The sequence below is a fragment of the Meleagris gallopavo genome, chromosome 25 (assembly GCF_000146605.3).
Source record: "Meleagris gallopavo isolate NT-WF06-2002-E0010 breed Aviagen turkey brand Nicholas breeding stock chromosome 25, Turkey_5.1, whole genome shotgun sequence".
Taxonomy (NCBI): domain Eukaryota; kingdom Metazoa; phylum Chordata; class Aves; order Galliformes; family Phasianidae; genus Meleagris; species Meleagris gallopavo.
Window position 1 is genome coordinate 2565997 of NC_015035.2, and position 13456 is coordinate 2579452.

Genomic DNA, 13456 nt, shown 5'->3' on the forward strand with positions numbered 1-13456 from the left:
CCGGGGGCGGGACGGGGACAGAAAGCGGGGGAATGGCCGTGCCCCGTTGTCCCTCGCTGTCCTGCGGGGAGAGCCCGGCGGCTGAGCGTCCCGCACCCGTTCAAAGCTCCTCTGCAGCCGGGGGCATCGCGAGGCGGCGGGGACACCCGATGGGAGATGCTTCGGCCCCGTACGGCCGTACCCGGAGGATGCTGCCCTTGGGGCCGGTCCGTTACTGCGGGATTTGGGATCTTTCGCTCCTCCAGGCGCTTGTGGAGCGGGGCCGTGCGCGGCGTGGGCGCTGGGTGGTGCTGGAGCCACATCGCAGGCTGAGTTCGGGCAAAGGCACGGGGCCGCGGCCGCCGACGGGTTTGAACAGAGCCCGGCTGGAATAAGGGAGGGTTTGGGGACAGCGGGAGGCTGTGAGGTGGCACTGAGAGGCCGCGGTGCGGATGCCCTGAGTAGATTTGCTCATAGTGAGGGGAGTTGGGACTGATACAGGATAGCAATGTAAGCGGATGCTGATATTTTATGCACAGGGTTAAGTCCAGATGCTCTGGGGGACAAAAACCCCCATTTGTGTCCTTCCAGCTGCAGTGGGATGGTACACAGCACAGGCTGCATGGGAGCAGCAGACGTTGGGCAATCCAAGCAGAAACTGGACCAGGAAACTGCTGCCTCTCCCCACCAGGACGTGGCATTTCCTCCTCACAGACAGGTCTGAGCAGAGGTGGAGCCAGAACAGCCTCGTTATGCTTATATAAATTAATTACATTGGGTAACATCCACGTGCTGTGGCACCAGGTGTCCAGCACCCATCTTCCAGCCAGCTCAGCAGGGTCACCGCTTCCCCCTTCCCACCAGCCCAAAGTTGTGGCTGCTGCTGTGACGTGTCCCCTCATTGCATCTGTCCCCAGTGATGCTCTGCACCCTGCCAGTCCCTGATGGGCGGAAATGATCACCTCTGGGGAGCAGCCCCAAAACCACAAAGGAAATGGAGCCGTCCCCACTTGTGGATGCACCAGCTCCCACGTTGCTTCACCCACACCGGCCACAGGTCTCCAGTAAGGCAAGAGGGCACCTGAATGCAGACCCCACACTGGTTGCAAAGGCACATCAGATACCTGTGATATCTGTCCTCTGGTGTGGGGTGTCCAAGTCTGGCACCACAGATGGCACAAGTGACAAGGTGCTGAGCAGCAGAGATGTGTCACCATGCCACGTGGGCATCATTATCACTGCCTTTCGGTGCAGCACAAGCCCCAGCCATGGCAGCACCTGCTGCAATATGTGTGTGCATTTGGAAAAGCATGGGTTGAGCAGACCCTCCGCATATAGCTGCTTAGGGAGAGATTAAGTGGAAATCATTTCTATTTATTGTAATATTTATCAAGGTTTAGTAAATGATTGATGCTGATCTCGCCTTGATTTCCTTGGGGGCCAGTGTGCAGTTCTGGTGAATTAAAGTTTAATGATGTGTGACAAGTGGGAGGGGAGGGGGCAGGTGGATACCAGGCATGAGGCCAGGGGACTGAACCCACCAGGGGCACCTGAGGAACCAACACAAATCCATTTCTTCAGCCCTCACCTCCCCCCTGCAATTTCCAGCAAGCAGAGCAGATCCCAATGTCTACAATGAAACGTTTATTGACCCCTTGGATTCATTGCTAATGTGAATGACACATCCATCTGAGGCAAGGGGTGGGTGCAGAGGGAAGCAGCAGAGCCAGAAAAGTCACTTGGGCAGGACGTCAGCGAGGTGCTTGCATGAGCAGAGAGAGAGAAGCTGTTCCTGCCTGTCCTGGGCCAATGCAGCAGCACCATATGATGGGCACCAGCAGCCCGGGCTGGGCACCGCTCAATGCATCTGTACCCAGCGTAGGAGCAGCAGCACAGGAAACTCAAGAGGAGCTGTTGGAGCCTCCGGCTGCTCCCTCCTGCTGGTCCTAGTCCTGTGTGCCCTTCCAGCACAATGGCTTTGTCCGCACTGGAGGCAGCTTGGTGGCTGCTTAGCAGAGCTTGTGATTGGTGTCCGTGTGTCAGCATGATCTCCAAGCACCACTGGGTGCAGCCAGCAGAGCTCAGGGGCTGCCCTTCCCTTACCTCTGTCTTCTCAGTCACCCCACAATCCTCTCTCAGGGGACTTCGTTGAGTTTAATAATTTTTCATGGAGGTCAAATATCCAGAGTTTGGGAACTTTGTAGGCTTGAAAAGCTCATGGTCCGAGGGGAAGGCAAGCTGGCTGGAACAGGGGAAGTTACAGCTCCTCTCCTCTGTGGAAAGAACAGACACTCTTAGTTACAGCATGCCTGTGGGCAGCTGGCGCTGGGCCACTGCCAGGCATGCCCTCACTGCTGGGACACCCTGGGGATATGCATGTGGTCATCAGTCCTGGCACTGTTGGTCCACAGAGTCCCCACACCTCATGCTGCGGGTCCCTAAGAAGGTCTTGTCTGGTGGTGGGATGGGGTCCCTCTGTGTCCCAGCTTGGTCTGTGCCCACTGTGTTCCTGCCCTGTCCTGCCCGTCACAAGCTGCAGAGGTTACAACCACCCTAGCCCATCATCATCACGTCACTCATGTTCCCATGACATACAATTGCCCTTAGAGGCATCAAGAAGATTTCCCATGGATGTTTTTCCCTCCCCTACAGAGCCAGTGAAGTCCCAGCTGAAGGCTCTGGTGGTGGCATTGCTGGAGGTCACCTCCAGGGCAGCCATCCCTGGTATGTGCCAGGACCCTTAGCCTTCCCTCTTCCCCTTCCATGACCCCATCAGATGGAGGTCAGGATGGGAGCCAAGGCCTTTAGGCTGCCACACACCTATTCAGGGCCTTGTTCTCCCTCTCCTCCGCCTTGAGGTGGCACTGGCAGGTGGAGGCTTTGCTGTAGCTCATAGAGCGCTTGATGGACTTCTTCCACTTGCGTGTGCTCCGGACAACGCGCTTGAAGATGAGGTAGAAGATCTCACAGACAGTGAGGACGATGCAGATGGAAGAGGCCCCGACCATGAAATAAGTGAAGACTCTCTTCTCGGTTGGCCGAGCGATGTAGCAGTCTACAGTGTTGGGACAGGGCTCCACGTTGGTGCACTTGACCAGCCGTGGCAAGTCAAAGCTGTCCCACATCTTGTGGAGGAGGTAGAGGAACAGGATCTCTATGATGAGCTTGAAGAAGAGGCTGAGCAGGTAAGTCCACCACAGCCCACCGTGCTTCTTGCCTGTGTTGCTGTACAGCTTGGGGCAATTCTCCCCATTCTTCTCCCTGTTCTTTTTCTCGCGGTCCTCCCGGTAAGCCACGTGCATGATGACCAGCAAGGAGGGACAAGTGACAAAGATGAGCTGCAGAGCCCAGAGGCGGATGTGGGAGATGGGGAAGAAGTGGTCATAGCAGACGTTGGTGCAGCCTGGCTGGCGTGTATTGCAGTCAAAGTCCTTCTGCTCATCCCCCCAGACGCGCTCAGCTGCCACCACGTAAACCAGGACACGGAAGACGAAGACCACGGAGAGCCAGATACGACCGAAGGCTGTGGAGTATTTGTTGACCCCACTGAGCAGCCCCTGCAGTGTCTTCCAATCCATGGTGAGTGGTGATAGCTGCAGTCAGAATCAGACACCTGGAGAAACATCGATGGGTGGGGAGATTCAATAGGGCACAACAGCAGGGCAGCTCATTTCCTGCAGCACTGCAGTGCTGTATGGACCCTCCTGACCCAGCTGACTTCCTGAATTCCTCCCATCCATCACACTCAGCTGGGGACACAGCATGACCACATAGAGCAGAGCCTGGGCTGATGGAGACACGGCTGACCCTGGGTTCTTACAGCGATGTTCAGAGGTGATTCAGCCCTTCCAGGCTTCCCCCTATTAAAGCTTTTGCCATAAGGGAAGAGCTGCCTGGAGCACCCCTGCCAACCACAGTCCCAGTATAAATTGGCAGCAAAATCCCCTGGATAAACAGAGAGGCCCTGGGAGGATGTCAGGAGTGCATGGCGTGCTGGGTATTGCAGCAAAGCAAACCCTTCAGTGAAAACCCTTCCTGGCAGCACCCCTGGGATTGGGGCAAGAGGGAATCCTGCTGCACATTTCCATCCCCCCTTCAGTGCCCAAAGGAACACGTGCTGCTGGCCACCGCAGTGCATTGCCAGGCCCTGTTTGGGCTGCTGGGTACACACACATCAACCCAGTTGGGTGACTACTCAGGGCACGTCACTTCATGTGGTGAGACACATCAGAGCTGTGGTATGATGGAAGGGAGGCTTTGGGGAGCCTGTGGCTGCCGTTAATCACCTAGCGGGTGAAGCTCCCCAGCAGGACCAGGTTGGCAGGGCTCCCGATGGGGCACAGCACCAGGTGTGCATGGTCTTCACTCCTCCAGCCCCAGGCTCACCTCTCATATCCATCAGCTTCACTCCCTTGCATGCTCTGCACAGCCCTGGGGCTGTGGGAGTCCTGGGCAGCCCCTGTGCACATCCATCAGTTTTGGTGACTGATGGGATCTTTATCATTAGAGGATGTCAGGCTCTGACTCAGCCCATCCCAGCCCCACTCGGCCTCAGTTTCCACATGGGTAAATTGGGCTGAATGGCTCCTGCTCACTGAGAGCCCAAAGGGATTTGCAGGAAACAAGTTTTCTCTCTTGCAGGTGACACAAGGGATCCTGGGCCCAGGTGGGGGCAGAATCACTGAAAGTGAGAACCCATGGATGTCACCCTGGCTGTCACTCCTCTCCCAGGTTCCAGTGCAGACGCTTCCCAGTATCACCATCCTCAGCATTCCCACACCCCACTTCCCATGCTGAACAAGCTCTGCCTGTACCAACCCAGCACCTCTGAGACGTACCTGCAAGAGGCTCCGGTTCCGTCCCTGCTCACCGAGGGCTGCAGGGTGTGAAGATCCCAGTTTGGGGCATGGCTGGCAGCACAATCACAGCGCAGCGCTCGGGATCCCCTCACTGCTTGGTTCTACGTGTCCTGGAGCTGTGCGGAAGGAACAGATCCTCAAGTGCTGCCCAGAGCCCACAGAGCTGCTGGAGAGCTCAGCCCTGCTGGAGTGTGAGCAAGCCCAGCGCTTCCTACACATCTGCTGTGAGATCAGGAGCAGAGAGCTGCCACGTACCCATCCTCAACCAAAAGCTGGTGAGCGAAGCCTGGAGCCCATAACTCCTGCATATCCCATGAGGACCACTGGCCTTTCACCATCCCCCCCAACAGCCACCTGCAAATCCCGCACCTCCCCATCCCTGAGGGCTCCACGGGCGATGCTGCGCAGCCCCCCCTGCACCCAGCGCTCACCTCAGCCTGCTGCTGCTCCTGTCCATGTGTCTGCAGTGGGGCAGGAAGGGAGCTGAGCTGGGAGCACCACGCCCCGCGTTGTGCAAGCCCCGCGGCTGGGTGATGCTGGCTGTTGGCCAGGGGCAGCTCCAGGTGTGCTGGGCTCTGCCTCCTGCAAAGCACCCAGCACCGCTGCGTGCCAACCTGCTGCGTCACCCCCAGGTCCTGCCCTGCGTAGGTGCAGGGCGGCGGGGCTGAAAGCACCCCGCTCCCACCTGGGGTGCAAATGTAACAGAGCTAGGAGGGGATGGGGTGGTCGTGCCCCCTGCATTGCCCCATGCTGTGGGGGCACGTGCCATGCACAGCCCTGTGGATCAAGTCCGTGGGGTCCTGACATGGCATCAGGGTTCCCAACTTCAGCCACTGCAGCATAGCACGGCACCCAGAGTTGTGACACCCACACGCCCTTAACACTGCAGGATCCATCCCACCTCATCCAGCTCAGCCCAAGGCTGTAAACTCCCACCCCAGCCCCAGCCAAGTACCTGCCCTGCACTGAGGGAAGCAGGGTGGGTCTGGGCAGCTCTGGGAGCGGGGAAACCCATTCCTGGCTGCAGGAAGGCTGTATGCTTGGGTCCCAGCTGCAATGTCTCATGAAGGGAAGGTTTGTTCTGTTCCGAGTAACTGGGTGAGTCTGGCAAACAGATCCGTGTGGTTATTGTCTGTGCACATGCACATACATGCTTGGGTTGAACAACAAAGGCAGGTCAAATCCTGCAGCAGGAGCAATAGAGCCAGATTCCTCCACCAGAAACGACAGCAGCTCTTCCAGGTGATGCTCTGTGCCCTGGGGGCTCTGAGCACCGAACCCAGCAGCAAACTCAGCCCAGTGCTGATGGGGCTCTCACCGTCAGCCCCATCCACACCCGGAGTGAGCCAGGCAACAGCAACAGTTGTTAAGAGTCACATGTTATACAATTATGACCCATTTCTAATACAATTTGCCTTACTAATGCTTTGGCAACAGAACATAAATATCTCCAACCTACAGCATCCCACAGACATCACCCCGCTCTGGGTGCTGCTGGGTGACACCTTTCCCAACACACAGCACCAACCCAGCAACATGACCGTGCCCTGCTGACCGCGTCCTGCCCCATCCTGATGGGACCCAGGACGCATCCCTAAGTGGGCAACACCCCTGTCCTATGGGATGCTGGGTCAGACCCTCCCTGTATGGGCAGCCAAGTGTCACCGAGCGTCCCTGCTCCACCTCAGCCCCATTTCACGCCTCTGCCAACGTGGCCGGGGTAGGATTGCATTTCCTCTTACCTATAGTTTACTGGCCCCTGTGATTCCTGCTGGCACCATTCCAGCACAGCTCAGCTTTGGGGCCCCCAGGGCACGGTGCTGGGACCCCTCCCAGTGCAGGGCATGGCGGGTGCTCACCATGCTGTGTTCAGAACACTCGTGGCACATAAGGAGCCGCTCCCTGAGGCGATGGAGCCTTGCTGCATTTTTTCAGTCCAGGTCAAGAAGATTTGGTGCTGTGCCAGACTGAGGGCACAGTGGGGAGCAGGAGAGCCCAAGTGAAACCTTGCGTGGTTCCCAGGCATCTCTCCTGTTCTGCTCAGAGCAAATACACCAGTTCCCAGTGCCAAATCTGGGCCCTTCCTGTTTCTTTTCCCCCTCTTCTCTCAAAAGGAGTGGGACCTAGGGTGATGCTATGCCAGGCACTCACCTCCCTGCTGTAAGCAAAGCCAGGGCCACTGCAGCCCTTCCCTGGCCCTGGGCACCTATCATCAGGATCAGGAATTTGAGCTATTTTGTAGCAAGCCATGAGCTGCAGCAGGAATCTGGGGGCTGTGGCCTAAGAGATAGAAAAAGCAAAGGGAGGAGACGCCGAAAGCCGCCCAGCTGGTCTGGTTTGCTCCTCAGGCTGCAACAAAACCTGTGGTCCCAGCAGCCCCTCTGCTGCAATTGGGGCACTTCAGCAGGGGCCGCGTGCCCCGCGGCTCTGACACATGGGGAGAAAGTTCAGTGCCTTTTGACATGGGCAGAAGTTTTTGCCCACGGCAATTTGGTGGGGAAGGAACACAGCCCTGTGTTGTGCTGCGCTGCGCTGGGTATTTGGGCAGCCACGCCAAAGGCGTACCTCCCATCTGCGGCTGTGCTTGGCCTTCGGATTGCTCACTGCTTCTTCTTTGGATTGCAGGAAGTAGTGCAAGTTGTGAATTCGTGCCCACGTGGGAGTGGGATGCTTGGAGTCCCCCCAAATCCATCGGCATCTCTGGGAATGCCCCATCCTGCAATCAGTACAACATGAACGCAAAAAGCACTCAGTGACTTCCAGTGCGCTGACCCCGGGGCCTCCATAAGGAAGCAATCGAGCTGTGGAGCACGCAGCCTCCAAACACCACCGGAAAAAAACAGATCTCAGAGTCTCCTTAAAAGGGTTTTCAATGGGGTTTGCAAGGCAGAGGTGCCGGGTCATGCAGTGGGGCTGGGTCCTGGCGCTGCCTTTGATCCAACCCAGCCCTGACCTCACTGCAGCGTGGGAGTCACCAGGGGCGTGGGAGCGGGGAATTGGCCACAAATCAGAGGTTTTGTCCTCAATTCCCAGCAACCAGGCGGGTTTTTGACAGTGACCCTGCTGGGAAGGATGGGCTGCCCCAAGCGGCACGCGAGTCCCACTGCATCCCCAGCTGGGCTGGCATTGGCAGTGCTTTGGTTTTAAATGCTGCCTTCCAAAAATTCAGGAGGCTTCTGGGCATCCCTCGCAATAGAGCAGTCCCTGGATGATGATGATGCGAAGTCTAGAAAACAGCCTTTATGATAACATCCCCTGACACCAAGTGCTCTGTGCCCCACGGGGACACCACTGTCCCCCATTCCCAATTCCTGCAGCGCCATTTGGGGCAATCTCAGCTCCCTTTAGTGCAGAGCAGAGACACACAGTTGAAGGAACGAGATAACCACACCGATGTCCTGCCAGCCACCACCAAACCCCAGCCTAGATGGTGCAAGGTTTTGCAGAGCTGCTGCAATGCTTGCTCCAGGCAAGATAACGCAGCACAACAACAGCAGCACCTGGACAGTCAGGTCCTGCACTAAGTGACTGCTGCTTTGATGCATGAAAGTGGGGCAGGGATGTTTGGATGCGGGCTGGGCTGGGCTGGATGTGTCCCATCCCGACAGGGATTATGGCTTTCAGCTGGGAAACACCTCTGGCTTTTGCTCTTAGAGGACAGCCTTGATCAGCAGCAGCCAACTGTGCTGCAAATCAAACAGCCCAGCCCTGTGCTCCGAAGGAGAGGTGAGGGCTTAGCACAGGGAGCTGCCTGAATCCTCTGGCACTGAAGATCTCAGCAAGGAACATTATCCAAAGCAAAGGGAGGACAGAGATCAAACCAGCTTCACTTAAAAGAGATGGAAGGAATCCACTCATATACACCATCTGCCACCATCACCCCAAAGGTGTCCAAACTGTTTGTGCCACGTGCCAACAGGGACCCAGGAGGCAGAGACCCCCCTGTGCTCCTCCATCACCCCCATCCTCACAGGGCAAACCCACACATCATCCCCGTGGGGGAACACAGCATCTCCTGCCCCCAGCACATCACAGCTCAGCTCTGGAGAGCTGTGGGCTCAGGGTTAATGAGCTCAGACCTGCTGCAAAGTGGAAGCAGCTGCACAGAGAGGTGGCCGAGCAGAGCCCTGCACTGCAGGGCTGGGCAGGAGAGCCCCCTATGTGCCTTTTCTCTGCAGCAAACACAGCAAGCATTGGGGCTTTCTGTGCACACGGAAAAGATAATAATTGCGCCCTCTAAATACAGCAAAACCAGTAACAGATCGAGCCGCTTGTTCAATGTTAATGTTACTTATGAGTGCATTCGCCATGAAATTATTGTTAATTATTCATTCCAGCTAATGTTCAGTTACTGTTGATGGCCTTAGAAATCGCAGAGCAGCCTGAGTCACGGCAGAACGCGACATATTACAGCAATAAACGAGATCATACTCTGCCATTTAATGTTATTGTTTAATCAATGGCTGGGGTGTTTTTCCTCTCCTTTATTTGGCTGCTTTGCTCGGGTGCTTTTCTCCAGCCCACAGCAGGCTCCTCGCCCTTGTGCTTCATGGCTGTGGCTGCTGTACCAAGAGCAGCATTGCTCACAATTGGCTCCAGAGCTGCTCGGTGCCTTTCCAGGGGCAGCACAGCCCTCGTGCCCCTCCTTGGCATGAGATCTCCCCTGCAGTTTTGAGCCCCAAAAGCAGGAGAACATCACTTAGAGACAGAAATATTTATTCACTGCAAAGATACACGCTGAGACAGGCTCAGTGCATGGCACAGAGCTGCTTGCCCCTCACCTTGTGGTACCTGCTGGCTCATCCTGCAGCACCTGCTCTTACCCTAAATCCATCAGAACGATGTGAACTGCCTTGCCTTGAGGAGGGGAGGGGCTGAGCCCCATCTCCGTGGTTGAGCCACCCCAGTGCTCCCAGTGCTCCCATGGTGGGGACTTGGGATGGTCCCATCAGGAGCAGGATCTTGGGCAGTCACAGCGCTCTGGAAGCCCTAGGAAGGACTCTTCTCTTGCTCAGGCAGTGTGGTGGGGATGGAGGTTGTAGGGATGGAGGTTGTAGGGATGGAGGCTGTGGGGATGGAGGTTGTAGGAATGGAGTCACTGGGGATGGAGGCTGTGGGGTCTTTGTATCCCACCCTATGGAACACCTGTCCCCCTGTGCTTGCAAGCTCGGCACACTCGTGGCTGTTCCGATGGCTCTCCCCATTGCCAGCCTGCAGGCGCTCCCGACACCGCTTCCCAATCAGGTAGGCAGCCTCCACCAGGCTGAGCACGATGCAGATGCAGGTGGTGACCACCATGAAGAGGGTGAATATAGTCTTCTCAGTGGGCCGGGAGATGAAGCAGTCCACGATGTTGGGGCAGGGGGGCAGCTGGCATTTCACCAAGCGGGGCAGGCTGTAGTTCCTATAGAAGCGGTAGAAGATGTAGAGGAAAACCATATCCACGCCAGCCTTGATGATGAGGCTGAACAGGTACGTCCACCACAGCCCGCCTCGCTTCTTGCCGGGGTTGGGGAAGCGGGAGCGGTATCCGTCCCCCCGCTCGGCGCGGTGCTGCTGCGCCTTGGCCTCACGGTAAGCCACGTGCATGATGACCAACAGCGAGGGACAGGTGACCAGGATGAGCTGCAGGGCCCACAGGCGGATGTGGGAGACGGGGAAGAAGTGGTCGTAGCAGACGTTGGTGCAGCCCGGCTGCCGCGTGTTGCAGTCAAAGTCCTTGTGGTCGTCGCTCCAGACGCGCTCGGCTGCCACCACGTAGACCAGAAGGCGGAAGATGAAGACGAGGGAGAGCCAAATGCGGCCGAAGGCTGTGGAGTACTTGTTGACCCCACTGAGCAGCCCCTCGAACACTGACCAGTTCATGGTGTCCCGGTCCTGTTAGCTGCTCTGGGAAGAGAGAGGAGACACAGTGAGGGGCCGTCTCTGGCAGCACCGGGAGGTCCCACCGTGTGCCCCATGGCACTGAGCTGTGCTCCCACCTGGGTGCCCTCAGGGACAGCCACTGCCCTTCGCTCGCACTGAAGTATCCTCTGCCAAGCACCGTCCCCACCTGTGGGGTCTGAGGACCCAGCAAAGCCTCAGGAGCAGCATCCTCCAGCCACTGCTCACCGCAATCTGTGCCTGGCTCAGCCTGTCCCCATCCCACTTTGCCCTCCCCATTTCTCACCTCATCACCCAGGTATTTGTTATTATTTTTTTCTTACGCTACCAGGCTTGGCACAACAAATAGGAGCAGGCTGGGGTGTGACTCATCCGCGGCTCCACCGCTGTGTCCTCTCCCACCGCTGGAATCCAACGTCTCCTCCACTCTCCCCACCCCAAAGCACAGGAGGAGCCTGACATCAACTCAGTAGTGCTGCCCACACACCAGGGCAGGCAGCTCCTGTGAGCTGGTGTGGCACGGCATACCATGGCATGGCACGGCATGGGACAGTGTGTTATGACACAATGTGGTATGGCACATTCTGCCATGGTGAGTGGACACCATGCAGTGGGGCTCGGAGGGGCTGCTCAGCCCCTGGCAATGCAGAATCGCTGCTCTAGGTCTGGGTGCCCATCATCACCAGTTGGCATCAACTCAGCCCATTCCATCCCCATGACCCATAGCAGTTCTGTTTGACCCCGGCTTGCAACAAGCCCAACAAACACATCCCACATGGAAGGGCACAATTCCCAGTGCTGCTTTTGAGACTGACTCTCCTTAAACACTTAATTTATCAACAAAATAAGAACATTTCCCTTTGCTAGCAAAGCAACACAGGCTCCACTGCTCCATGCAGTTCTATGCTGCCCTATGCCCATACCTCCCGTGGGAGCTAGAGCTCCCTGCATGCCCCCATGGGGTTGACTAAAGGCACGGATGCAGGACTGGGGACACACAACAACACCCGGTTTTTGCCTTTCCCAAACAAACTGACAGCAGCAGCCCAGGGTGCACAGTCACATTGCAGTGTGGGGCTCAGCTGTGTGCACCCACAGTGAGAGAATTCCCCATCCCACACCACCAGAGCCCCCAGCACCCGGGGCTGCCCCTTACCTGGGGACGTCCCGCAGAGGCTGGGTCGGTGCTCGCCGGGCAGGAGCGCATGGCAGGGTGTGCAGGGTGTGAATCATCTCAGGGCTCCTGGGAGCGAGGAGGAGATTCCTGGGGGCAGGGGTTGGCTTCGAGGCAGTTCCCTGCGTGCTGCGTTGGCTCACACTCTGCCTGCAACGCAGGAAGGGCTGTAACACTGCAGGGATGTGCTCAGGGTGCCTGGATATCCTGGGGACATTGGGGTGTCCCAGTGCAGCAGGTGCTGCTGCTTCACCACGTGGACCCTACTGCTGCCCCCACCTTCTCTTGCTCGGACCCCCAGGGGCTGCCCCAAAGTCCTCCCTGGATGGGGACCCGATCCCACAGCAGTGCAGGGGCTGCCTGGGTGCTGCATGCAGTGCCAGAGCACAGGTAGGGCTGACACCATTTGAAGAGCAAATAGATGTTTCATTTGCAATTCCGCTGGGTGTTTAAAAAAAAAAGAAGAAAAAAAAAATAGAGAAACAAATCTAAACAGCTGTAAAGTAAATTACCACTGTTTGCCGATGGCTCCAGGGAAGAGTTCTGCAGTTTGAAATCAAACAAGCCCTTTTTTTTAAAGCATCACAGTGACAGCTGTGACAGGAGGGGGTTTCCAGGTTCCCCTTTAGTGATGGAGGCAATCCAAAGGGGCTTGCCACTTTGGGGCCCAAATCATCCTTTTTTAGGTACATCGGAGTGATGCATGCTCCCCGCTGCCTCTCCCACTTCCATTTGCCAAAGAGTTCAGACTTGCAGAGGCTCAGAGGTGCCAGAGGCTGCACCCAGCCCATGGGGAGCAGCTCACCCAGGCGGGTCGGCACACAGAGGTGTGTTAATGGCAGCACTCCGTCTTGCAGGAAAAAGCCCCATTAGAACACTTTCACTACAACGTGAAATATTAATAACGCTTTGCATTTATATAGCGTCATTCATCTCAGAGTCACTCGCCGAGCTCCTGACATGAATCACACTGCAGAGTGAGCTCTGCAGGGAGATGGCTGGATGGGGCTGTGCCCGTTTCCCTGCTGCACACACTGAGGACAGCTCTTCCCCAGCCCTGTGCAGCTCTCCAGCTTTGCAGAGCTCCTCGATGCCATCTTTTTGCTGCCTGGGTTTTCCATCTGTAAACCTTGATTTTTTTTTTATTTTTATTTTTATATAGTAAAGTCAAGCTGGGGTGGTGAGGAGGGGCTGCTGCATCAGGGCTGCGGGGGAACCCACAGCAAAAGAGCATCCCCAACATGACCAGAGTGTTCCTATGGCACAAACCATGGCAGAATGCTGAGAAGGAGAAGCTATTTTCATCTTATTAAAGAGCCTTATATTTAAAACCCTTCTTCAGGTCCATAGCACAAGATGATTGCAAAGGCTTTTACACACTAACGCAGCAGGAATCACTCCTGCTTTCAGTGATGTTGATGCAGATGCTGTTTAGTAGGGCAGAATCCCATTATTGATGCTGGATAAATACAGCAGAAGAGCTCTGGGAGCAGTGACGGAGCTGCTGTGCACGGCGTCAGGCTCAGGACTCGTGTTCTCTTCTCCCCAGCAGCCAGCAGGA

At 56.6% G+C, this 13456-nt stretch overlaps 2 protein-coding genes across 3 annotated transcripts; both read right to left on the minus strand.

The window, feature by feature from the left end:
- Positions 1–1100: 1100 nt before the first annotated feature.
- LOC100546620 (gap junction beta-3 protein-like) lies at positions 1101–5235 on the minus strand. The gene is made up of 3 exons (XM_003212593.3): positions 4818–5235; positions 2800–3592; positions 1101–2252 (listed from the first exon to the last, which is right to left on the minus strand). Exons 2-3 carry the CDS (start codon positions 3555–3557, stop codon positions 2237–2239), a joined length of 774 nt encoding a protein of 257 aa, XP_003212641.2. The 5' UTR covers positions 3558–3592; positions 4818–5235; the 3' UTR covers positions 1101–2236.
- Positions 5236–9362: 4127 nt separating this feature from the next.
- Positions 9363–12288, minus strand: LOC100546775 (gap junction beta-5 protein). Of its 2 annotated transcripts, none has more exons than XM_010723320.3 (2): positions 11878–12288; positions 9363–10727 (listed from the first exon to the last, which is right to left on the minus strand). In XM_010723320.3, the coding sequence occupies exon 2, from the start codon at positions 10701–10703 to the stop codon at positions 9828–9830; it is 876 nt and encodes a 291-aa protein (XP_010721622.1). In that variant the 5' UTR covers positions 10704–10727; positions 11878–12288; the 3' UTR covers positions 9363–9827. The 2 variants fall into 2 exon arrangements, with proteins under 2 accessions (XP_010721622.1, XP_010721624.1); XM_010723322.3 differs by lacking the exon at positions 11878–12288 and adding an exon at positions 10820–11006.
- Between the last annotated feature and the right edge of the window lie 1168 nt (positions 12289–13456).